The sequence below is a fragment of the Fukomys damarensis genome, unplaced genomic scaffold (assembly GCF_012274545.1).
Source record: "Fukomys damarensis isolate Sample0158 unplaced genomic scaffold, DMR_v1.0_HiC HiC_scaffold_27, whole genome shotgun sequence".
Lineage (NCBI taxonomy): Eukaryota > Metazoa > Chordata > Mammalia > Rodentia > Bathyergidae > Fukomys > Fukomys damarensis.
In genome coordinates, this window is record NW_022900939.1 from 27,049,804 (window position 1) to 27,076,100 (window position 26,297).

At 40.0% G+C, this 26,297-nt stretch overlaps 2 protein-coding genes across 10 annotated transcripts in view; both read left to right on the plus strand.

The window, feature by feature from the left end:
• Znf367 (zinc finger protein 367) overlaps positions 1-11,339 on the plus strand; it is a gene marked incomplete at its 5' end in the record, with an annotated part of 17,877 nt that extends 6,538 nt beyond the window's left edge. The window contains 4 exons of the mRNA XM_010607651.3: positions 542-692; positions 3,284-3,403; positions 4,540-4,678; positions 8,972-11,339. Coding sequence (XP_010605953.1) covers positions 542-692; positions 3,284-3,403; positions 4,540-4,678; positions 8,972-9,194 — 633 coding nt within the window. The remainder of the gene's footprint in view (positions 1-541; positions 693-3,283; positions 3,404-4,539; positions 4,679-8,971) is intronic.
• A 1,794-nt stretch (positions 11,340-13,133) lies between these two features.
• Slc35d2 (solute carrier family 35 member D2) overlaps positions 13,134-26,297 on the plus strand; it is a 100,720-nt gene continuing 87,556 nt past the window's right edge. For 8 of the 9 annotated variants that reach the window (XM_010607620.3, XM_010607616.2, XM_010607619.3 and 5 more), the window contains exons 1-3: positions 13,134-13,370; positions 21,409-21,442; positions 24,386-24,472. In XM_010607620.3, coding sequence (XP_010605922.1) covers positions 13,249-13,370; positions 21,409-21,442; positions 24,386-24,472 — 243 coding nt within the window. In that variant the 5' untranslated portion in view covers positions 13,134-13,248. Of the gene's footprint in view, positions 13,371-21,408; positions 21,443-24,368; positions 24,473-26,297 lie in introns of all 9 variants that reach the window. The other variant, XM_010607617.1, reaches the window with a different exon arrangement.

The window sequence follows — 26,297 nt, forward strand, 5'->3', positions numbered from 1 at the left end:
GGGAGGGGAGGAGGGGGTGAAGGGAGGGCAGAGGTAAGGGGAAAAAAATGAGAATCAAGACTTGCCATGTAAAGGTACATGATCCCAACAATGAATGTAACTGTACTGTATCCCTAAATGTACCAATAAACTCAATAAAAAAAAAAAAAAGTTATCAGTCAGTAACATCCTTTAGAGTAAGGTCTGCTCCATGTCCTTGGGAAGCAGGCCTTGCACAAGAATGCAGGCTGTGTCTTCAGGACCCCAGCTGGAAAGAGGAGGAGGAAGGGTGAGTGGATGCTGCACAGCTCTCCTGCCATGTCAGGGAGCCTTTTTCTCAATTCAGTGTTTGTTTGCTGAGTTCTGTAAATCTGTTTTTCTGGGGTTGTAAAAGCTGATTCTGATAGTTTTTCCTTGATTTTGCAGTGGAAGAATGGACTATTGGAGTAACACCATTTTGCTGATATCATTCAAGAAAGATTTTTATCTTTTAAAATATGCCACTTTAATGAGTAGAGTTCAATAATTTATACTAAGGTTTATACAAATTTTTTTTTAACAGGATGGAATTCGACGTGGCCGACCCAGAGCAGATACTGTGCAGGATTTAATCAATGAAGGAGAGCATTCCTCCAGCAGGATTCGCTGTAACATCTGTAATAGGGTGTTTCCGCGGGAGAAGTCACTCCAGGCTCACAAGAGGACTCACACAGGTAAATCGAGCACGTATAAGCCATTTCTAGAGGATAATACTTAATTTTCTTAAAGCTAATTTGGTGTTTGGGCTTATAAATTATTTTTTTGTCGTCTTCTATATCCTGTGTTGCCACTTTATGAATTTTAAAAACAAGCCCTGGGTAGTTAGATTCTTTTTGTTTGAGGAGTTGGGCTTCTAATACTGGTTCCATGTGATTCCTAAAGTTATCATGGTACTTAATCCAGGTGTCACGGTGAGGTTACAATTAAATTTAGTCCTACCCTCTGCCTACCTGATATTTATTTGATATGCTCTTAATTTATGTGTGTGATCATAAAAATTGATTTGTAGGCCAAAATTAAAACTGTAATTGTCACATTTTCAAAGAGAATTTTTTGAGTGGTCTGTGTGCCCTCAAAATGTTTGCTCTAACCATCAAGTCTGTCTACCATAAACTGAATTTTCAGAATTAAGTGTATTGTCAACAGGCTATCCCAAGATTATCATAAATCTCTTTTTGTATGTAGGAATTATACTTGTATTTTTAAAACCATTTAGCAGAGCCAAAAACTTATTTATACAGGAGGCTTGTTCTTTCTGTAATTTGATCCCAGAGGAAGGAATCTTGTAGTTCATCTAATAATCCACATACAGGAAAACTGAAGAACCAGAAAATCAGTTACCACCGGCCTACAGTCAGCTGAACCCTAACTCTAGAGCTCCGCCCCAGTACAGTAGTTACCAGCAGATGTGCTGCTTCAGCACTCGAAATGTGAGTCTAAACTGAGATGCTCTGTAAGTGTAAAATGTACTTAGTAAAAGAGGAAACAATCTCATTTGTAATTCTTATGTATTGAAATGACAATATTTTGGATAAACTGGATTAAATAGGCATATTTAAAAAAAAAGTTTTACCTGGTTTTCTTTTTCTTTTTCTAATGTGGCTTGCACCTGTGGTTTGTGATATATTCCTACTGGACAGTACTGGTCTAGGATTTCAACTTTAAAACCCTTTTTTTTTTCCTACTGTGCTCATCACTCCTTTGTTACTTTTTTCTTTTGGTTTTGAAAAGATATATTTTTTTTTTTCTTTTTTCTTTTTTTTTGGTACTGGGGATTGAACTCAGGTCCTTGCGCTTGCAAAGGCAGGCCACTGAACTGCTGAGCTAAATCCCTGGCCCCAAGATATATTTTAATATGGTTTCTAGTAGTTTCCTTACCTGAAGTCCCCCTCAGATAACTGGTTTTCAGGTCAGAGAGCACTTGTTGGCACTGGGAGGATTCAAGACCAGGGCCTTAATGTTGACAGTGTAGTCTTACCTGTATTCTGCCACTCCTACAGTGTGTATTATTGATCCTTCTAGACCTTAGCCTGTTGCACTGTATACCAGGGAACTATCCCTAAGGATAGTTAAGCTGTATAGCATGTGCTTCGTCAAAAGCTTTTCTCTTACTATTTTAAGTAATGCCCCTATTTCCTATAAGTTATAGTTACCTATCATGACTACTTTGTTGCTAAATGATGAGAAGTTTGGGAAGAATTTGTTATTATTGTTCTTTGGGTCATATCAGAAGAACTAATGTATTGTTGGTTAAAGAATGGGTTTTACAAGCTGGGTGTGGTAGTGCATGCCTGTAATCCTAGCACTCTGGAGGGCTGAGGTAGGAGGGTCAGTTTAAGCCTAGCCTAGACCCTGTCTCAAAAACAAAATAAAAGAAGGCCAGGGATTTAGCTCAGTGGTGCCGCCTGCCTCGCAAGTGCAAGGCCCTGAGTTTGATCCCTGAAACCAAAAAACAAAATAAGGTGTAAGGTGTGATTCATCGTGAAGGCCCTGGATTCAACCTCTAGTACTGTGACCACCAGAAATTTCTTTCAAGAAATAATAAATTTAGTTATTGAACAACATTGTGGAACACATATTGGAGCCTAGCATTGTCTTGTCTGTGGGAATTTAAATGAAATATAAGACAGGAATCTTAGCAGGGACATCATGATGTATAGGGAGGTCGGAAGAGTCACTCAGGAGCATGTGGGACTGGAAAGATTCAGATGGGCAACATGAGATTTTCAAGTGTTAGAGCAGGATGAGGAGAAATTGCCTCCTAGCTGAGATGACTACAGAGAGGAAATAAAGATATTCCTTACTTCCACCCAGTAGCTGATAAAGTTGGTGAGACTGCATAATGCAGTATTAGACCATTTACAACTTCTTGACGTGCTATTTTTAATTGTCCAGGAGGCACTGTTGGCATTTGTGATGGTTTAGGGGATAGCTAGGAGGGTCCATTCTGGATAGGTGAGAAAATAAAAAGTGGGAGATGTAAAGAATCAGCAAGAACTAGTGGTTTGGATTTTGGGGAATGAACAGTCTGGGATAAGCTGGAGATGATCATGACAAGGACTTTAAACCTAGGTTCCTAAAATCTCAAGGCCTGAATGAAACACTATGCTCCCCAGAAGAGCTGATGCTGGGCTGCCAGTAGCCTGTCCACTGGCTCTGTTACATATATACTGTTGCATTGGAGTAAGACCTATAGAAGGGTCATTTTTCTCCCCACCCCTTCCTTTTTACAATCTTGGATATAATACAACTTCTGTCTCCTTAGGTGAGAGGCCCTATCTGTGTGACTATCCGGACTGTGGAAAAGCCTTTGTTCAGAGTGGACAGCTCAAAACACATCAGCGTCTCCATACCGGAGAGAAGCCTTTTGTTTGTTCAGAAAATGGTATGGTTGTAGAAGTTAAGTTGTGGAATAACTAGTAATGAGTTAATAGTAAAAATACATTTTACTTGCAGTGATCCATGCTGAATTTTGTGGAAATGATTTTCAAATACAGTGTTCTTTTTAAATGGAAACCGTAAAAGGTAATTAATAACTATATCCAATTGTAGGGAGTGGAAAAATCTGTAGAAGTAAATAAAGCCTTCAGAGTAGGCCTTTGTGTTGGTTTTAAATTTTTTAACTATTAAACTGAGATAAGCATGTGATCTTTTTAATATTTTAAATTATTTTATTCCTTTTGTTACATTTATTAGTACGTTTGCAGTTACATAATGATTATATTATCATATTTTGGGGAGTTGGTACATGTACATAACACATCTTAATTCTTTTTACATTCCCTTCCATTGTCCTCCTCCCCTCCTCCCTCCATCTCTTGATCCCCTTCCCATTTGCAAAAGATCTCTCTCCCTGTTTCCTCTTATTTATATTTTATTTTGGTTTTTAGTTTATTTATACTTTGGGTTTCTCATATAAGAAAAACTGTGGTATTTAAGATTGTGTGTCTGATTTATTGCACTCGATAAGGTCTCAAGGTGATCTTTTCTTAGGTGACCTTTCATCACAATTTCTAAAGATTTTTTTAAGCAGTAATATTTGAAATTCAATTCAGTTCTGTCCTGTTTCTCTAGATTCTTGATTACTGTTATAAATGTTAGAAAATGTTTCATCTAATGAATTTGCATAAGCATATGTGATTACTTCAATATTAAATCCTGAATATCTGTTATAAAAATATGCTTATTACCAGCAAAGCCAAGGGGAATGTTTTCACACTTTCAGCTTTATTTTGGGGGATGTTTTCTTAGGATAAGCTAGGAATTGGAGTTCCTGGGTCAGAAATTTTGAGATGTGTATGACTTGTGTTTCCTGTGGGATTGGACACATTTACATGGTAGTAACCATGTTGGGTCCTCTGGTCCCTCACTGGCATTGAGGCTGTGCAGAGGTGTGCTTGGTTCTGGAATGCCAAATCTTTCCTTCTCATTTTACTTTTCCTGAATACCAATGTGACTGAACATTTTAATATGTCTACCGTTGTCCACATTCTAGCAAGTGTTTCCCTCTCTGTTTTAAAGGCTGCCTGAGCAGATTCACTCATGCAAACCGCCACTGTCCTAAGCACCCTTATGCCAGACTGAGGAGAGAGGAGCCAACAGATGCACTCAGCAAGCACCAGGCTGCGGACAACAAGGCTGCTGCTGAGTGGCTGGCAAAGTAAGGCTCCTGATGCTGGGCGACTGTGCAGGTTCCTGTTGGGCTGAGGTTTGGGTTAGACTCTCATTTTATTGTTTTTTTGTTTTGGGTACCTAGGATCAAATTTAGGACCTTGTGCTTACAAGGCAAATGGTAGCATCACTGAGCTAAATCCCCCACCCTAGATTCTCATTTTAAATAAGTTGCTTTTAGACATTAATAAAATAATGCACAAAAGCTGTTTATTTACAGAATTGTTACGAGTGGTATTAGGATCTGTGCAGGATAGAAAATTATAAAATAATTAGGTTTCGTTTTTTTTTTTCACTGTCAAAAATATAGAGCACTTTAAAAATTTGCTTATCATACTTGGCAGGCTATGCTGTTTCTGTCCTAGTTTTAAATCATGTGCTGCTGAGGTGACCCTACACTTTATTTTAGAAAGAAGTATTTTCCTCTTTTTTTTTGCAGTGGGTGGTAGTGGGGTTTGAGAGTTGAGTCTCACTATGTAGTGTAGGCTGACATCAAACTCACAGCAATCCTCCTACCCCAGTCTCTCAAGTGGTATTACAGGTGTGCGCCACCAGGTCTAGAATGTTTTCCCATTTTGAAAGTGTTTTGGGTACATTAGATTTCATTTGTCAGAAGTTGTGCAACCTCTTCATTTTTTTATGTTAGAGTTAGCTATGTGCTGGTGATAACAGGGACATGAATTAGAGACTTTTCCCATGTAAGTTCCAAAAAGCACCCAATTTAATTTTTTTCTAATGGCAATGAGGGGGGAGCAGTATAACATTTTTCTCTATGAATATTTGATTTAACCATTTATGTAGAAGGTTGCAATTTTTTTGAATATTTGCATGAAATTAGTATTACCTAGAAAAATTCGAGGAACAGAAACATTTTAATTGTGTCCCATTGTTATGGGTGTTCAAAATATGGAACATTTTTGCATAAATATGTTAGGGACTCATCCACCGTGGACAGGCCAGCAGCAGCTCACCATCCTTCTAGCTTCTCTGCTTGTGCATTAAGATCACGTCCACAGCTTCTCTCTGAGTTGCAGCAGTTCTTTGCCCTTTGGGAATGCAACTGACGTGCCACAGGAGCTGCTGCTTTCTGAGTATCTTGGCTGCTGCTGTTTCAAGACTGTCATGTTCCTCCCTTTGCCTAGGGTGCTCCCTCCCTCCTTCCTTACCTTTTTTCTTTCTTTGTTAGTCTGGGGCCTCTGCACTGATCTATGTCCCTAGCCCATTTCATCTTTTATTTTGATACAGGGTCTTGCCAAGTTGCCCAGATTGGGCTTGACTTGCCATCTTCCTGCCTTAGCCTCTCAGAGTACAGGGATTCCAGGCATGCGCCACCTTGTGTGGTTCACTTTGTTTTTTACTCAGATTAAACCTGGCTTCAGGAAGGCTGCCCTGACCACACTAACCCCAAAACAGCCAGCCTTGGAGCCACATAGTAGGTGCTTCTACAACACCGTGTTTCTCCTTTCACAGCATCTGTTACACACACATTTACCTGTTTCACTGCCTCCCTTGCTGACCAGAAGCCCAATAAGACCAGAGTTGTCTTGTCTCTGCTTATATAACTCTAGGGCCCATAGTTTATGGGCCTTAATATTCAAATGAGCAAATGCCATGTTTTTGTGGATAAAATGCACAAGAATCATATGATGAACTCTGATAATGTACTTTGATTATACACGTACAGGGAAATTGGTTAGCACTGCCACAGAAACTTTCTGTTTGAGTAGGTTGTTCTGTGTGTGTACCTTAACAAGCTCACAACAGTGTTGTAATTCACGTCTCACTGCCAGGTGGCTCTGATTTGAATCCATTGCCTGATATTAAATAGCTAAGCACTGGTGGTTCAAACTGCCCAGTGGGACACTCTTACATGTACCACTAATGGTTCAAGCTGGCTGGAATGTGACTAAATTTTTCTGTCATTTCCATTCTCCTTATATTGGTCCATTCTGGTGCTATAAAAAAATAACTGAAGCTGGGTATTTTATAAATAAAAGGTTTATTTAGCACACAGTTTTGGAAATAGAAAAGCCAAGATCAGGTATTTGCCCCATCTGCTGTTAGTGAGGGCCACATCACAATGGCAGGAGCACATGAGAAAGAAACTGAGACAGGAAGCCAGAAAGACTCAGGGGCCACCTTCACTCTTTATAATGGTGAACTCTGGTGGGAACCAATGGAGTCCTGAGACAGCTTCATTAATCCCTTCTGAGGGCATCTGTGACCTGATAATAACCTTGCCCCACTCGTAAAGGTTCCATTGCCTCCAGCATCACCACACTGGGGATTAGACTTCCACAACACGAACCTTTAGGGGTACTCATACCATATACAAATCATCACACTTCTCTTCCTCATAGTTGATTTATACAGTTGCATAATCTCTAATTTTGCTGAAACAAAATCTATTAGTTGTCCTTGTCTTTATCTTCTCTTCCATTTACTCAGTGACTAGACTGTGGATTCTGCCTCCTTTACTAACTACAGCTTAGCCACCTGACCCCTCCCAATCCATTCTCTGCTGTGGCTAGAGGATGTCATTCTCATCCTCAAAAAAAGTCCTGTATATGGCAGTCATTATATGACCTGTATATGACCATCATTTCCTGGTGCTTGGGGTTAACATATATCTGTTGCCATTCTTTTCTAGTCACCCCTCAAATCATACTGAAATAACTTCAGTTAGTGCTTTTATGCCTCTATGTCTTGCCAGTACTTTCTTGGTTTGACTAGATTTCCTGAAATCTGGTAGTTTATTACCATTTTTTATACATGATTTAAAAAACTTTTTAGGGTATAATGGACATAAAATAAATTCAAAATGTTCAATTTGATAGATTTTGTCTATGCCTACAGCAAGAGACCATCACCCACTCAAGACAGTGAACATACCCATCACTTCCAAACCCTCATGCTCCTCTGGATTCCCTCCTGTTTCACCTCTCTACCCTGCTTTTTTCCAGACAACACTGATCTGCTGACACTGTCATTTAGTTTTCATTTCCTGGAGTTTTAGGTAAATGTAATCAGTATGTATTGGTTTATCTGACTACATAATTATTTTGAGGTTCATCCATGTTTAGTGCATCAACAATTCATGCCTTTTGTTGGTAGTGTCTAGTACATGCATACACCTTGGCAGACTTTTTTTTTCTCCATTTCAAGTTAAGCTGCTATGAACAGTAATAGACAAGGCTTTGTATGGACATTTTTGTTTGTTATTTTGTCTTACGGGGGATGGAACCCAGGGCCTGGCATATGCTAGGTAAGCACTCTACCATGGATTGATACAGTAGTACTGTCATTTAAATAATGAATTTCTCTAAATTGCTTCTGCTGCTGCTTTTCCTTCTTCTCTTCTTCCTCCCCCTCCTATTCCTGCTGCTTCTGCTTCTTCTTCGTCTTCCGCTTCTGCTGCTGCTGCTGCAGTGCAGTGGTGGCAAACCTGTGCTGTAGCTGACTGTATTATTGAAAGCTCTGAAGGTTTGCCATCACTGAGAGTGGGCAGCCCATGATCCTCTCACTTCAGCCTCCTGAGCAGCTGGGATTTGTAGATACCAAAAACATTCAATGTGTGCATTTATTTTTTTTGTGTGAATTACTAGTTTGCTTTGTAATAGGGGTGCTGGTTGTAGGTTTTTAATAAACTGTTGTGGATATTTATCCCTTTTCACATGTTTGTTTAATGTTTTACAGTCAGTGGGTAGAAGTTACTATTGGTGGGCAGGATAGATAGATTTCTAATGACTTAAAAAAAAAAAAACAACTTTCTGTTTGACTCTAGTGTTTTCCCATTTGAGCCCTAAGGCAGCAATATATTTATTTTTTCCCATTCTGGTGGTGGAAGTCAGGGCTCTGCATATGTGGGGTACAGCTGAACTACCCCTAGTTTGCAGCCACAGCTACTGACAGAAACGCAGTGAGAGTTGATACACCATCTGGGTCACCACTACTTTTGATTGCCAAAGCCAGAGCATGAGTCTTCACTTCTTTGCATAAGAATTTTTACCTCTATCAGTGGCAGATGTATGTGAGGTATGCGAAGTCACTTTAGCACTTTATGAACTGAAATACAGAAAAGCAATACTCTATTGAAAAGCTTTATTTATTTATTTATTTGTTTATTTTGGGTACCGGGGATTGAACTCCGGACTTTGCGTTTCAAGGCAGGTGGCAGCACCACTGAGCTAAACCTGTGCCCCAGAAGAGCTTTATTTTTAAAAGAAGAGTACAGTGGAGGATGTGCTGTATGCCATGTGACAGCTCTTGGCTTTTCACACAGGTACTGGGAGATGCGGGAGCAGCGTGCCCCAACCCTGAAGGGCAAGCTGGCGCCCAAGGCGGACCAGGAGCAGCGTGACCCGCTGGAGTGCCTGCAGTCGGATGGTGAGGACGATGAGAAGAGTGTCGCTCAGCAGCGGCTGCAGGAGCAGCGTGAGCGGCTGCATGGGGCACTGGCACTCATCGAGCTGGCCAACCTGACTGGTGCACCACTGCGCCAGTAGCTGATGCCAGGCAGAAGCTAAGCACCTTACTTGCTTATCCTAGGCTGCTATTCTGTAGAATTTATGAAGAATGTCATTACCTCAGAAACTGGGGTGAGAGAGAATTGCACTTTTTTATATGGAAATGGATTGGATGTAAAGTTTAAAATTATTTTGTAAATATGGACTGTACCATACAGGGTAGAAAACTACATATTGTGGGAAGCTAGATTTTGCAAGTTTAATGCATTCATTGGAAGCAGTTCTCACAGGAAGCACTTTCTGAATAAGACACTTGTGTGAAAAAACAGAAAATGGTACAAAGAGCCAAAGAAGATTGACATAGATTATTTATAAGATCATTTTTTAACAATGTATATTAGTGTGTTTTAACAATACTGTAAACACTGAAGCAAGACAGTATAAAATGTGTTTGTAAGATATGTATTTTTAAATTGCATAATAGCATGCCCAATAAGGCTAGAGAAATGAGAAGCTATTTGGGAAAATGTTCTAAGCTAAGGACTTGGAAGAAAATATATATTTGAGGATCTTGGTAAGATAATACAATAGTTCAGGATTTTGAAAATTGGAGAAAAATCAGTCTTATTCTACCCCACTATAATGTTTCAGTTTGAAAAGCACTTGTCATCCCTTGCATGTTAATTTGGGAACTTTTGCACATTTCACATTTCTCATTCGCTGAAAATTGAGTGATTAATCTTGCAAAGTCTAGGTAACATAGGACTTGGTGTTTTTTATATATGTGATAGGCCCTGTAATGAGATTTGGCACTTGGATTTTTATTAATAAAAGGGACATCTACAGGGTTGTTTTGTAGTGAAATGTTTTAGCTCTTTGTTAGCAAACACTAAATTTTAATTGTACTGCTTATTTAGAATGATTAGCAAACAGAAGCCTCCATATTTATATTTTCAGTGCATAAAGCCATCTTCTGCTTTACTTCAGGATAACATGCCAAGCTATTTTGTGTTCACTAAATTTAGCTATCAGTTAAACACAGAAGAAAATAATAGCTACTCAAATATGTAGATTTCTGGGATAGTTTTAACTGCAAGTGTATTAACTTGTGTGATGGTTTAAAACCATTTTTTTTTTCAAATAGATGAAGTTAATAAACACCACTTTATATGTACTGAAGTGTAACAGAAATATCAAAAACGGAGCAGGCCACCTCCTTTTTATAAGCAAAAACCTCTATCACGTGAGCTTTTGTTGTAAGCTGAATGAAAAGGACATGCATACCATGGTAATTTATAGATTGCTTAATTGGAGTAAATCTCCAATTTAGAGGGAAATATGGGCTCCTCCACTCCTTTTTTCTTCGAGTTGAAGTGATACCCTCCACATGTAGTTTATATGTTACCTGGAATGTAGGCTTCTTACCCAAAAGTCCTGAATTGTGGCAGTACACAGGTAATTTCAGATGAGTAGCCCTGGGGAAGAGGAGCCATGTAAATGTCTTGAAGAGAAGCGGAAAGTGTGAAAAAAGATATGACAGAAATAATGTGTATGATGAGGACATACTTTAAAAATACAATTCCTCTGTACAGTAAATTACAGATCTTTAGGGAATTTTTGTAATAAGAAAATTTATATTTGTAATGGTCTAAGAATTCTGTTTGTAATTTGGTATATAGAGTTTTAACTTGGAGCACTTATAAAGCATGGTAACAGACCATAGCATCTGAATTTTCCTGGTTTAGGTTTCAACATTTAATCTAGAATTTTTCCTGTCAAGTATAATTTATATGAACTGAAAAGCAATACTCGGTTAGTCTTGGGAAATTAAAAATCTGATAGACATCTAAAGAAGGAAGGGCAATAAAAACTTTAAAAGCATAGATATTTGTCAGTTCATAGATAAAAATCTAAGGACTTCAAAAAACAAGGATTTTTGTTTGTTTCTCCAGTCAGCTTTTGTAAACCATAATAGTTATATTCACAAATATTTTTTACTTGTATAATTGGAACAGTTTAAGAAATTATTACAAAGAAATTCTTTACAAACATTTAAAAGTTTCTCTTGATATAAGCTATATTGGTGTCTAAAATTTGAGGTGTGTTAAGACTGCTTTTTGTTTTAAAAATGTGGTTTACATTCAAATTTTTGAAGTGTTTTGTGCTTCATACGGCTAAGTTGTAGTTTGGCAGAGTTAACAGCATAGAATAAAAATGCTGTAATTTTAAAAGATGCTTTGAATAAAATTTATTTTAATTTAAAGTTTAAAAATACATAGTCATTCTTGAAGTTTTATAATTTATTTTTCTGTCAATATAACTATGATATAAAAATTTTAAAAGATAGAAACATGATGCTCAGCCCTCCATTCTTTGACCAGTATTATTTTGGTGCATATTTTTATAGTTCACTCCAGTCTTTCTTATCCCAGGCATCTCTTTTGTACAGTTGCAATGTGAGTGTGAATTATTTTTCTTATATTAAAATTCTGTCCTTTTAGATTACATATATTCGAACTCCTTCCGTGGTTCATTATTACAGTGTTTTACTACACTGGTGTAGGCAAGTATTAAACTTCCAGCCAGCCTTAAATAGGGCAATCAGGAACTGGGATTGTACCTCACTTCTATGCCTAATGTGTTGAGTCTGGCAAATTGGTTTTTTGCATCAGTTATTTTTTGGAATATCTTTAATTGAACAGTTGCAATGACAAAGGTCATTCTGTCTGGGCTTTGCAGAAAGGGAAGGAAAAAGAATGTCACGAAGAACTCTACTGTTGTGATTTGAACAGGATAAAGATGGGATTTTAGTGGTGACTTCAGAATGATTTTTTTCCAATTTTGGTTCAACTTGAATATGAATATTTTCTATTTTAAAACAGACCTATGTATCTGTTCTTTCTTATTGGATAATTTGGGCCCTTTTCAAAAGTTCTACTTTAGTTCCCTTATTAGAGCCAAAAACGTTTCTGTTTTTAGTCTCTTGGTTGTTCAATGGCTAGAGTAGGAAAGCAGTTGTCTTGGCATTTATACAGTTACACTTGACTTCCACTAGAAACATTTCGCCTTTCTACAAAGGTAAAATTTCAGATTTTTAAAGTTAACTACTTGGAATGAAAATATGAAACACTTGCTTTAAAAATTGCTAGAAGAGCCAGACTCAGACTGTCCTGGAAGGTTTCCTTCTTTGAATAGAACTGCAGATGCCAATTTCTATCCCTTTGGGTAAGAACAGAACCTGCCATAAAGAGGCACCAGAAGCCCTGAGACTTAATCCTAGGTGTTTATCAAAGAGAAATGAAGTGGGTCTGTACATGTGTTCAAGAATGTTTAGAAAGCATTTTCCGTAATAGGCCTAAGCTGGAAACAACCAACATGCCCATCACCTGGTGACTGGATAAACAAATACCACTCAAAACAGAAAAATGATGAGTGGTAAGGATGATCAAGGGAGTTAAAATTCCTTAAATCCTAGAAAAGCATCCCATTTACACTGAATTTGAAAAAATGGGGCAAATCTACAGAAATGGCAATGAGATGGGAGGATTAACTTCAAAGGGGCGCAAAGGAAACTTTTGGTCGTTGGTGGAAATGTTTTGTTGTGATTTGAGCGATTATTACGATATATGCATTTATTAAAACTCATAACTGTCGGCCGAGCCGAACACAGTGGCGCTTGTCTGTAATCAGCACTCTGAGAGGCTGATGCAAGAGAATCGCCCAGCCTGGGCAATTTACAGAGATCTTGTCTCAAACCCCGAACTGTACACGTAAGGTTTCATTTAATTGTATGTAAATTATACATTAAACTAAGTACTGAAGAAGGGACGGAGGGAGCAAAACATAACCTGCGGCTTGTGTGGAGTCTAAGGCAGGTAGGGTTCCTTCCCAACCCGCTCGCTCCCCAACGCTTTCCGGCTCCAGAGTCAGCAGGCGGTGCCTGGATCCCGGGGGTGAAGTCCAGATCTGCAGGCAGGCTTGGGCTGGAGAGCGGTCCTTCCTGTTCCTGCCCGGCGGCGCCCTCTTCCTGGCCGGGGTGGGGAGGGGCCGAGGACCTGGCTGGGCGTTGTGTGGGCGCAGCGCCGATTTGACCATGATGGCCACCGGCGCTGAGCTGCTGCCTTCCGGCGCCGCCCGGCTGCTGTCCGCGCTGCTCTATGGCGCCTGCTCCCTGCTCCTTGTGCTGCTCAACAAGGCTTTGCTGACCGCTTACGGGTAAGGCGGGCAGGGTCCGGGACCGGGTGGGTGCCAGACCAGGACTCCACCGTGGGTCAGGAACTCCAGTCAGACTGACAGAGTCGCTGTTGCAGGGCTGGGCTTGGAGAGCCACAGTCACGTGCTTTCCTGTGCGCGCCACCGAGCTGGAGGAGGGATCCATTCAGGGTGGATTTTAGAGCGAGCGGTTTTGATTCAGATCTACAGGATCCACAACCAGATCAGCTTTGATCCCCTAAGTCTGTATTGCTTGACCAGTCCTTCCCAGATAATCAGCATGTCCAGGGTAAACAATGACAAATTCGTATGATTCCGGGGTTTTAATTTATTTATTCTTTTTTTCGTACCGGGGATCGAATTCAGGTCTTTGTGCTTGCAAGGCAGGCTGCAGAACCACTGAGTTAAATCCCCGGCCCTTAATTTAATTTTTAATTAATACACGTTTGCAGTATATGATTACAGTAAATGAATGTGGGGAGGTGGTACATGTACTGTGGGGGACAGGTAAAGGTTACTAGAACCTCTGCATCAGGTCCTAGTCTCCTGCCAGCTATGACAGCACAAGGCAAATTAATATATGCACAGAAAATAAGACTTAAAGAAGCTGAGTTTTGGCCCAATCCATGCTGCCCTGGGCAGCAAAGACACCAGATCCAGAGCTTGTCACACCTTTATTCAGAACACCAGCCAAACAAGCAGCAATTGACTCAGAGGGCGGGGTGATGATCCTAGAACAATGAGGAACTTTGGTGAAGATTTGGTTCCTCCCTGGATGTCTCCAGCTGGTGTAGTCCTGCCTGGAGCAGCACCGTCGGGTAACCTGTGGACAGGAAAACTAGGGCCTAATCATGATTTAATTATGAAATGATTCCCCAAAATCATATAGAATGGCTCCTGACAATGTGCAGAACACATCTTCATTCTTTTTACATCCCTTTTCCCTTCCCTTCTCACTCCCTCCTGTCCTGGTTGTGCAGGGTGTTTTGTGATTAGTGAGAAGTAAATCTGCAAACTCATGCTTCTGTGAACCTTTTTGTAAGAACTAGAAAATCCTGTTTAGTTCTGCTGGTGCCCCAGAAGTCTTGTAAGAACCATGAGTTTAAACCCATTCCTGGCAGTTAATAGGTCTACTTCTTGAGACTGGTCAGCAAGTTCCTCAGTCTGGGAAAATGGGCACTTATTGCAAGGCTGTGTGTGAGCTGTCAGCATGAGAGCTCTGGAAACTACTGTGCTATAAAACGACCATAAAATCACCATTTCAGAGAATGTAGAGACAGACACAAAAGGGTTTCCAGCCTTTTCATTTTATATTTGAGGAAACAGACCCACACGAATCGCTCACAGATGTTTACTGAGTACCTAGTGTGTGCTGAGCCCACTGACAGCAACAGGAGAGCAGCTGTGAACAGCACAGAGCCTGAGGTCTGGAGATTGAGTTTCAGGGGTGGAAACTAAACAATAAACCAGGGCAGTACTGTAAGACCTAGGGCCTTACTTCCACTCCGAGGAGCTTGAACAGCTGAAGGGCCTCCAAGACGCTGGACCTATAGCCCACTGATTGCTCCAGGTGTAAGACCTAGGGCCTTACTTCCAGGAGTTTGAACAGCCAAAGGGCCTCCAAGATGCTGGGCCTCTAGCCCAGCAATTGCTCCAGGAGTTTGACGAGCAGTGAGAATCACCCAGGAAGGAACACACCGGACTAGTTGGAAAACAGATCCTTATTAGTCTGGCCAAACAGCACCCCCGGAGCCAAGCAGCTCAGAGAGGAATCAGCTCAGGGGCTTAGGCTGTTTTTATAAAGGGATAGGCAGGGTGGGGGTCTATACTCAAAGCACATAGGCAGGGGGCACTGGCAGTCACGTGTTGTTGGTTAACATATGCTTGCAGAATTTCCCAAGGTTTTCAGAACATTCCTTCCGGGCAGACAAGGAGTGAAACAATCTTATCTATTCACCCAGAACTACTAAAGTTCATCTGTTAATTTACATTAATCACAGTTGAGACTAAGAATTTAGGATTACAAATTATGCAGTCCTACAGTACTGAGGACTGAATTTAGGATTTTCATTTTGGGGGGGGTACTGGGGATTGAATTTGACTTTGTGCTCATGAGGAAGGCCACAGCACCACTGAGCTAAATCCCCAGCCCATAATTTTTTTTTTTTTGAGATAAGGTCTCCAAATTGCCCAGGCTGGCCTTGAGTTTGTGATCCTTCTGCCTCAGTCTCAAGTGCAGGGATTATAGGCATGAGCCACCACATCTAGCCATTTGCATTATGTATGGCCAGGGTTTTAGAAGGGAAGAAAAGGGAGCAAGGAAAGAATGTAGTTTTAAATAACATGGTAACTGAAGCCTCACAAAGCTGGAGGTGACATTTTTCCTTTTGATGGTACTAGGGATTGAACCCAGGGCCTTGTGTGTACTAGACAAATACTCTCCCACTGAGCTATACATCTCCAGTCCTTTTGGCTTTTTGAGACAGTCTTACCAGGTTGCCCAGGCTGGTCCTGAACCTGTGATCCTCTAGCTTCAGGGTCCTGGGTGTAAGACTTGAATAGGCTAAAGTGACTCCATGCTAAGAGGCCAGACTGTGCTTCTTCATATGCTAATTGCTACCTTGGTTAACAGCCCGCCCAGGGGCAAATGGTTTGACAAAAGGTGACCCTAGAACATTTCCTGCATAAGATAAGCAATGTGTTTGCAGTCTTGTTCTGTGAATTCCCTGACTCTTTGTTTAGAAAAACCTTATAAAAAGTACCTCAGCCCCTGAGCAGTTGCCTCTCTGAGCCACCTGGCTCCGGGAGTGCTGTCTGGCCAGACTAATAAAGGTCTCTTTACCATCTAGCCTGGTGTGTTCCTTCCTGGGTTTCTCGGTTCTCTGTCATGTTCCCGGAGCCTCGTTGGGTGTTAGGGCCCAGCATCGTGGAGGCCTTTTGGCTGTTCACGCTCCATGGAGTGGAAGTGAGACTTTAGGTCTTACACTGGGTAGCTCAAGTTATTGGTGTGCCACCACATTTGACTGACCCCTTGTCTTTATTATAAAGGATGCTACAAAGGATATAGATGAACATAACCAGTGAAGAGATGGGCTGGCGGGGGTTGGAGCTACCTAGGCCTGTACAGGTACCACTCCCAACACTACCCTGGGTCATCTCTCCAGGGAACCTGCTCACCCATTGTCCTTTTAGGGAGGCTTCATTAAGTAGTATGGTTATCGAGTTATTGGCCAGTAGAAATCTGAAGGTGACCTTTAGCCCAGACCTGAGGAGCTGTTGTGTTGAAAGCAGATACTGAGGGACAAGGTGGAGCAGGGAGATTGTGATCAGTAGTTTCAATTTTAGTCTTAGTTGAAGTCCTGTGGAAGGTTTTAGCCTGGGAGTGAAAGACATAATTTATATGATTAGAGTTATTTTGTCTGGTGGATATTTTGAGAGCTGATGGGACTGTATTGTATTATGGAGAGGGGCCAGGAGTAGCACTGTGGTGGGCTGAACTGGGTAGGTGTGGCTGGCAGCTATAAAGGGAAGGTGTGGATTTTGGGTACATTTTGGTAGTTCTGCAGCTGTCAGTTTTTGTTGTTATGATGCTAGGATTTGAACCCAAGGCCTTACGCATGCCAAGCACATGTTCTGAGTGTCCATACACTTCACTATACCCTTGGTCCTGCTATTGATACTCTTTCTGGGGTCTTGTGTTAGCTTTCTGTTGCTATGACAAAATGCCTGTGAATAAACAATCTAAAAAGAGAAAAATAATTATTTTGGCTCACAGTTTCAGAGGTTTCAGGTCAAGACAACTTGGCTCTGTTGTTCATGGGCCTGGGGTATATGAGGTAGGGCATCATGGCAGGGAGGGTGTGGTCAGGCAGAGGAGCTTACTCCAAGATGGCCAGAAGTAGTGGGGGAGAGGAGAGGAGGGATGGAAGAGGCAGAGAGAGAGCGGGGGGAGAGGGAGAGAGAGAGAGACAGAGAGACAGAGACAGAAGAGAGAGAGGGAGGGGAGAGAGAGAGAGAGAATATATGAATATATCCATTTTAGAACAAAGGCCACTCCCCATGCCTATATAGTATGAACCCATTAGTGGAATACAGCACTGATGAGGTCAGTGCTCTCAGGATCCAGTCACTTTCCCAGAGGGCTCACCTCAGAACACGGCTGTATCAGAGACCGAACCTTCAACACACAGGTTTTTAGCATAACAGGCCCTGTGTGTTGCAGCTTGCTTCTGATATTCACAGGAAGCACAATGCTGCCTCAAAGAAATTAAAATGAACACACACTTAAGCCTCGATCATTTAACACATATAGTGCAAGCTAAAGAAGGAAAAAGAAGGCTTCAGCATCTGCAACTAGAAACAAGTGAGTGCTATCAAAAGGGCTTCTTTCGGGTGACCAGTACTACTGTTGTCAAAAGAAGATTGAACATAGGCACACATTTTTGAGGGGAGGAGACCTGGACAGATTTGGTATTAGCAGTAAACCATAGAAATGGGATCAAGCATTAGCTGTTCGAGGACAGAATGTAATGCTGGGGAACAGAAGGAAGGAATTCTTGATAGTTGTCTAATACACAGTTATGGGAATGAGGTTCTAGGGATGTTTTTCTCTTCTGTTTTGGACAGATTTTTTCTGGTTGGGGTACAAAACAGATGGGTGATCCTAGTTGTAGTTTGTTGTTATGCTAGATTTACCTGGCTAGGAAAAGACACCTTTGAAAGTGAACTATGAGACCCTGAGGGAGTAGAGGAAAAGTCAGGTCATCTGAAAGTCTGTGTCCTGCTGGTCTGGGTTCAAATTCATGAGGATGCTGCAGGTGGTCTGACGTTGTGATTTTTTTTCCCCCTCATTTTAATGCTGTTCTCTGTGGCAGGAGAGAATTTACTTAGCATGCATTAATTCTTTTTTTTTGGTTCTGGGGATCAAACTCAGGACCTTGGGCTTGCAAGGCAGGTGCATTGCAGCTGAGCTAAATCCCTGGCCTGAGGATGCTTAATAAATGTATTATTCTTGATTGTATTCAGTTTGACAGATACTTGCTTAGCACTGGCTTTGTGTGTTTATTTTTTTATTATTATTATTTTTTGGTACCGGGGATTGAACTCGGGTCCTTGTGCTTGCAAGGCAGGCCACCGAACCGCTGATCTAAATCCCCGGCCCTGTGTGTTTATTTTGTGTCTCATCACCTTCGTGAGGGCTTTGGGATCCTTCCCACAGTGGCTCTGAGCCTGCAGGAAGGTTTTTAGAAAATCCCCTGAATGGGTATCTGCAGGCTGTGAGGCGGAGTCTGTACTAAGGAACACCTCCCATGTTTCTCTTAGCTTGATGAAACCCTGGCAAGCTCCTTGGATACAGGTGTGTCTCTGTCGCACTGCACAGGAGGAAGTGGGACTGGGTACTCCTATTCCCCCTGATCATGCTTTGTCCACACCCTGGCATTTCTGCTCCCTTTGTCTCTTGATCTCCTGGTGACCAAGTTCATGACTTCTTTGTGGTCTTTTCTACATGGACTCCATCAGCTTTCCCTAACTGCAGTATCCAGGCTCTGATAGTCTGTCTGGATCCTGTCTGATCCAGTCTGTTCTCATCTCCTGCCCTCTATATCTGTGATGCAGGACATCTTTTCACAGCTCCACTCTGCCTCTCCTTCCCTGAGGTAGCTTCCCTGGCTCCTTTGGGTGCTGCTTCCTCTCTTTTTAGCTTGCTCAGGCCACCTGCCAGCTTACTGCCAAACTGTGCATCTCCCAGTGTCTTGGGTGCAAATCCACATCTGGCTGACTCGTTTGACTTTGACCTTGTGAGCCTCTCCCTCCTACCTGCCTACTGCTTCTCTCCTCTCTGGAATGACTGACACTTTCTCCTTTCTCTTGCCACCTCTGGTGTCTCCCTCCTCTACTCCCTCCTGTGACCCTTTACTGAGAAAACAGAAACCATCACTGGGGCACTTCTATCTCCTTCCTGCTGAAATGGAGGTGCACGGCCTGCTCCTGGCTCCTTCAGTTCTGTTCTCTTTTGCACCTGCAGCTTCCTTGTCTGCAGCCTAAGGACATGTTGAATTCCTCTCTTCAGAGTCAGTCTCCACTTCTTTATAGTCAATCTATAGGAGTTCAGTTCAAAGACTGGAGAGAGCTGGGCAGAATGCCACATGCCTGTAATCCCAGAGAGCTGAGGCAGGAGGATCATTTGAAGCCGTTGTTCAAGGGCGGTCTGGACAACATTTTGAGATGCTGTCTCAAAAAAGAAAAGAAAAAAAATGAAAAGGAGGTTATTTCCATGCAGAAATATATGAATAAGACAATCCATGTTCCCCCTACTTAGAATCAAATTATTTTTCAGACCTGGGGACTGAACCCAGAACCTTCTTACTGACCTACATACTCATCCCTTTATTTGGTGTCTTAAGACAGGATCTTATCAAGTTACCAAGGTGAAGTTGTGATCTTCTTGCCTCAGCCTCCCAGAGCACTGGGATTACAGGCATATGCCCAGCTATAGTCTTGAAATGTGTTGTTGTGATTGTTTCAAAGAATTCAAACAAAAGAGGACTATTAGGTTGAAATTTAAAAATTTTTATATAACTGACATTAACCAGCAATTTCAGACATCTTTTTGAGATGGAAGGATGAATATGTGGATATATAGAGACATAGATACATAGGTTGAATTACTTTTTATAAAAATGAATCATACTATAGATGTTACTTATTTGCTCATTTATTTCTTAATGGTTTTCTTTAACCCAAAAATTAATTAGAGAAAGTAAGGGACATACTTAATTATTTAGCTATTTTGGGGATTACTTATACCTCTTCCCTACATTTCATTATGAGATATTTCAGTGATACTGAAAAATTGAAGCCAGGCATGATGGCACATGCCTGTAAACCCTGCACTCTGGAGCCTGAGGCAGGAGAATCAAAAGTTTAAACCCTGCCTCAGCAATTTAGTGATTTAGAGAGAAACTGTCTCAAAGTAAACAAACAAATAAAAATTTGAAGGGGCCTTGAACTCACAGCAGTCCTCCTCCCTCAGGCTCTCAAGTGCTAAGATTATGGGATTAGAACGTGCATCACCATGCCCTGCTACAGTTAGTTTTATTCTCATGGTGGTACTGTGCAGCCATTAAGTCTATTTGTTCTAGTTTGTTCTTTATTCTCTTAGCCTTGCTGAGGTAGATATGTTTCCCCTTTGATATACTGATTGAGGGCAGAATGTTTTGGTGATATTTTAATATTTTTAGAAGTCCAAGAGAATGAGTGGGTGTCGGAGAAGATCTGAGTTTGGATGAGTTGGGTGAGGTGATGGGCTGTCCTTTTCAGTATGGTGTGAGGTAGGGATTAGGATCTATATTTAAATTTCTTGGTGGTGTATTTACTACTTTCAGTGTCATCTTTGTCCTAAATCCTGTGTCCATGTATGTGTGTTCCTGTCCCTATCTCTTTTTTGTTCTTTTGTCCTGTTGGACTGTTTTTGTGCACATAACACATAGTCTCATTTATTGTAATTAACATCTACTAGAATCATTTCTCCAATTTACTGTTTTTCAAGATTAGTTTAGGTGACATTTGTCTTCAGTGTTCAGTTTCTGTCAGTATGTGTACTGAGATTTCTTTGATTCTATAAATCAGTTTCAGAATAATGGATCTCATTATGACATTGAATTTCTAACCTATAACGTATATTTAGGTCTTCTTCAATTTTTTAAATTATAGTTTTCTGTATAGAGGTCTTCTTGTATTTAGTGGCCTTTCTAAAGCTATATTTATTAACATTAATAATTTATCATCAGATTCTTTGTTTTTTCTGTATACACAATCCTGTTGTCTGTTTCTCCCACAAAAGGCAAAAGACAGTTGCCAAATTTAGCAATCAATGATCAGTTTAAAAAAAAATGAAAAAGATATGAACAAATAAAAAGTGAATGAATTTGATGTTTCCATTACCTAAGCCTTTTAAAAAACTTTTGTTACTATGTCTTTTATACTATCTTCAATTTTTTATATGCTGCTAAACTAATTTGTTATTCCATGTCCTTTGTAGCTTCCCTTCGCCAATTGTTCTTGGAATTGGACAGGTAAGTGAAAAGAAAAGCATCCATATGCATACTTGCATTTTAAGTACTTTTGTTGAAGATTGTCAGTTACAAAGATATTTAGCTGGCAAGGGACCAGAGATCACAGTTAATACAACATGAAACATTGGTACGCATTTTATTTCATTCTACAACTTAGGAACAATTGTTCTTGTGGGAAAAAAACTGCTTATTTTAAGTTTGTAACTGAATGTTATTACTCTATCCCAAGGGGCCAGAAGATGAAGACTCCAAGGCTTGTGTATAACAGATGAGTGGGTTGGGGGCTGGAGGGACAGGAGAATTCTGGTCCCACTGAATTGTGGACATGATACCTTGATTAAGCCACTGTGCTGATAAGAAAAGTGTTGGAGCAATGAGGGGTGACCCACTTTTCCCTTATTTCACCCCCATGTTCCCATCAGGAGTTCTTCAAAAGAAAGAGGAAATTAGAATTTTTACATCAAATCTCCAAATTCCTAAATGCTGGCAACTGATTCACATTTTTATAAATTTTTCTATGGGACAATCAAAACATGTTTACAAATCACATTTGTAATTTTTGCTCAAAAATACAAGAATGAGTTTGGATAAACTTTCAAATTAAGGCCATATGGCTATATGGCTCTTTTTGAAATTTCTCATTTTATTTTTTTGGGGGGATCAAACTCAAGACCTTGCGCTTGTGAAGCAAGTGGTAGAACCACTGAGCTAAATCCCCTGCCCATCCCATTAATATAAATTTGTGGCTTGTTTATTTTTTGGGTCACATGGTGATGATTTCCAGTAAGCAAACAGTTATTAGAAAAGCTTTTCTGTTGCTGTTTTGACTTTGCTTTGATTATAGGGAAAAAAACTTAAAATTATGAAAATTATAATTGTTTACTGAATTTGAAATTGTGAATCTGGAAAAGTCTATCATATATATGAGTAAACATTATTCTGGCTTAATGTTTTGCTAATAAGTAATTCTTTGGAGAAAAATTTTAACCAGAAAAGACTATATCATATTAAAAACCACATCTTTATATTTTAATGTAAAAATATATGGAAAAACACATTAATGTGCCCTCAGGAATCCCCAAAAGAAATAAATTTTGTTTTCTAACCCACTGACTTATAGTCAATGAATTATAAGCCTGCCTGAGTTGCTATTGGGTAAAGAAAGAGACTTATCAGTTCCAATTTAAAAGTCTGAATTATACTTATTTTAATTAACTGTTAGTATATTTCTTCAAGAAATACAAAGTGAGACAAAAATACAAAGTCTAATTATAATTCAGGATGGGCCTGAGTGATATGAGCATGTCATAAATATTTGTAAACTCAAAGAAAAAAATATGAGAAAATGAAAAAATGAAAATAAAGTGTTTGTAAATGGGGAGAGGTAGAGGGGGTGAAGGGAGGGCAGGGACAAGGGGGAAAAATGAGAACCAAGACCTGTCATGTAAAGGTACAAGATCCCAATAATGAATGTAACTGTACTGTATATCTAAAATGTACCAATAAACTCAATTTAAAAAATTGTAAACTCATTAAGATCAAGATTTAGAATTATAACCAAACTGTTTCTCTGGTGTGAGAAACTGAAAGTTTAAATGAGGACCAAAATGTATAATACATAATGTGAAATAGGAAGAAAAGATTCAAAGGGGAAGGGGAAGTGGGGAGGGGTGGGGGAAAGGAAAGAAGGGAAAGAAAAAAATATGAGAAAAGAAGGCAAAAACAGGAACAAAGTTTTTGTACAGAGTGAGGGGTGGAGGGGTGGAAGGGAGGAAATAGGGTAAAAACAATAACCAAGATACATCATGCATAGGTACAAATTCTCGATGATAAATGTGATCTTAATGTACGTATACCTAAAATGTATCAATAAACTTAGTGAATAAAAAAAGATTTACAATTATATTCATGTTGAAGTAGCTCATAAAATTTTGCATCCTAATAAGAAAACTAAAATTTGCTTAAGATTATATTGAGTTTATTTCAAAATAATAATACAGAGTATTTTTAATATATCCAGTATACTCTAGATTTAAAAAAAAATTTTAAATAATTTTTTTTCTCATTGAGTTTATTAGTACATTTTAGGTATACAGTACAGTTACATTCATTATTGGGATCTTGTAGCTTTGCATGGTAATTTCTGAGACAGAGTCTTGCTAGGTAGTTGAGGCTGCTTTTGAACTCACTGTGTAGCCCAGGCCTGCCTTGAATTTATGGCAGTGTTCCTGCTTCACCCTCCCAAAGTCCTGAGATTACAGGCCTGCACTGCCACATCAGTCTTATAGTCCAGATTTATAGGCGTTAAATTAGACATTTTTGTTGTACTGGCTAGATTGAAGAGAAATATGAATCTATTAAAAACTTCTTTCCCTCTTTCTTTGGCCTCTTGATTTTTTTTCTATATTATGGAAATGTTAGATTTTTGGTTTTTTCGCAGTGCTGGGGTTGAAAGTCAGGACCTGCCTTGTGCTAGATAAATACTCTACTATTGAGCTACATTCCAAGCCCAAATGTTGGACTTAAAAAAAAAGTGTTTGGTGCAGAGTTTCCTGTGTAAGAATGCCCCTCCCTTTGGCCCTTACTGGGGCAAGTGACCCCATGCTTGGTGTGTGGCTAGTGTAGTCCAGGATCACCATGTGGCCTCATAGTTGCTTGTTTTTGTGATCACTCTTGGGTACACTGTTTCCTCCTCATCCCGGGGTCACTGGTTTTAGAACCCTAGATTGTGTGTTTATTTGGTGCTATACATTTTGCCTGTAATTCTGATGGAACCGTACTGTGGCAAGCAGTGTCAAGAACAACTTTGGCATTTTTTTTGGGGGGGGGCATGAAAAAAATTTGGCTTGCTCTCTTTTTGATAAGTTTGTTTTTGTCTGATGATGTTACTGCGTCTCAAGCAATCTTTCTAGATATTGTGCTGTAGTTTCTTCTTTTTTTTAGATGGCAGCCACTATAATGATACTGTTTGTAGCCAAGCTGAATAAAATAATTCATTTTCCTGATTTTGACAAGAGAATTCCTGCAAAGGTAAGTAACAAAAGCTGTGTCAAGATGCAAAATATAGAATCACAGACCGATCTGCTTGTGTGGGTCCTTTTCCATACACACTACTTCCTGACTGCACTGTATAGAAGGTTCTGACTAGCAAAGATTTTTATGTCTTTCAGTTGTCCATTTATATAATGCAATAACAGTAAAAGCATATGCTTAACAATCAACATTAAATGTTATGTCTTCTGAAATGACACAAAGGTTGGCAGCCTCTTTTGGTCAAGGAAGAGGCCATTGCTGTTGCAGTGGTCCACTCTGTCACTGTACTGTGGAAGCACCCTTATGAACCAGTGTAGTTGAGTTCCAGTTAAACTTCATCTGCATAAATAAGAGATAGGCTAGATTTGGGCCTGGGTCCTATTTTGCTCATCTGGTTTTTGTTTTCATTTGTAGCTTGGATTAATAGAATCTATGAGTGGAATGAAGGATACAGTTTTATATATGTGGAAAGGCACAGCTTTTTTCCATGTGGAACTAGAATCATAAGATCTGCCTTTCCTTCCTGGGAATGTGAAATGGAACTAGCTTTTACTGAATAGCTGCAAGCTGCCTGATGTTAGAGTGGGCATTGAATTCTTAGAGCAATTCCATATGGTAGGTGATAGTAAATGATTATGATGGCAAATGGATTTAGGGAAGTTTAATCACACACATTTTTGAGAGTGATGTCACATGACTTCTCTCTCTCCTGTGTGTTTCTAATGTCTGGTGTCTTCATTACTTCTCTTGTTGCTGAGACAAAATATCTGACATCCAAAATTAAAGGAGGAAAGATTTATTTAGCTCACAGTTTGTAGAGATTTTATTCATAATTGGCTGGCTCCAAAGCAGGGTGGCATGGAGAGGGGCATTGCAGAGGAGAAACAGTTCATGGCAGGCAGAAGGCAACAAAGTAGCAAAGCAGCAAGCAACATAGTTTATGTAATACAATTTTTAAACATTTTAACATAATTTAAGAATTTCAAATGCAGAGTGTGGTGGTGCTTGTAATTCCAGCGCTGGGGAGGCTGTGACGGATTGACATGAGTTCAAGGCCAGCCTAGGCTACATAGTAAGTTCAAGGCCAGGCTGAACTGCATAGTGAGACCCTACCTCAAACTTTACCTCCCCCAAAACATAATTTCAAAATTGTGAAGTATATGTAGACAAAAAATATCATATCTGATTGTATAGTTGAATGAATAATTAATTTTTAAATGATTATTTAGGTCATGAGATGGAATCACAAAATCTTCCTTACCAACTATTCTGACTGTTACAATAATAATAACCATTTTGTTCATTTTTGGTTCCTGTGGTGCTGGGAATTGATCCCAGAGCTTTGCACATGCTCAGCAAGCACTTTCAGGTGAAGGAGCTGGCAGGGTTGGCTTACTGACTTGCAGATGGTCTCCTCTCTGAACTTGCATAGCTGTTCCTGTGTGTGTGTGTGTGTGTGTGTGTGTGTGTGTGTGTGTGTGTGTATTCTGTATCCTTAGTGTCTTTTCCTTTTGTTATAAGGACACTAGTCCTTAAAAGTGCTGATCTGTGGCCATGTATGGGCTTTATCAGTTCCCTGATTACTTACAAGGTTGATCACTTTTTGTTTTTAAGTATTTTCTCTCACTTCTCTGCAGTAGGGTGACATCACTTCCAGTGAAGACCTTTTCTAAGTGTCCATTTGGATAGCCTTCTCTGTAAGGTATCTATTAAAGGCTTTTGTCCATTTTTCTATCAGGCTGATATATTTTTTGTCAAAGTCTTTAAAGATGGATGTTCTGGGTAACAAGGCCAAATTTTATTGTTTTTTTTTTTTTTTTTT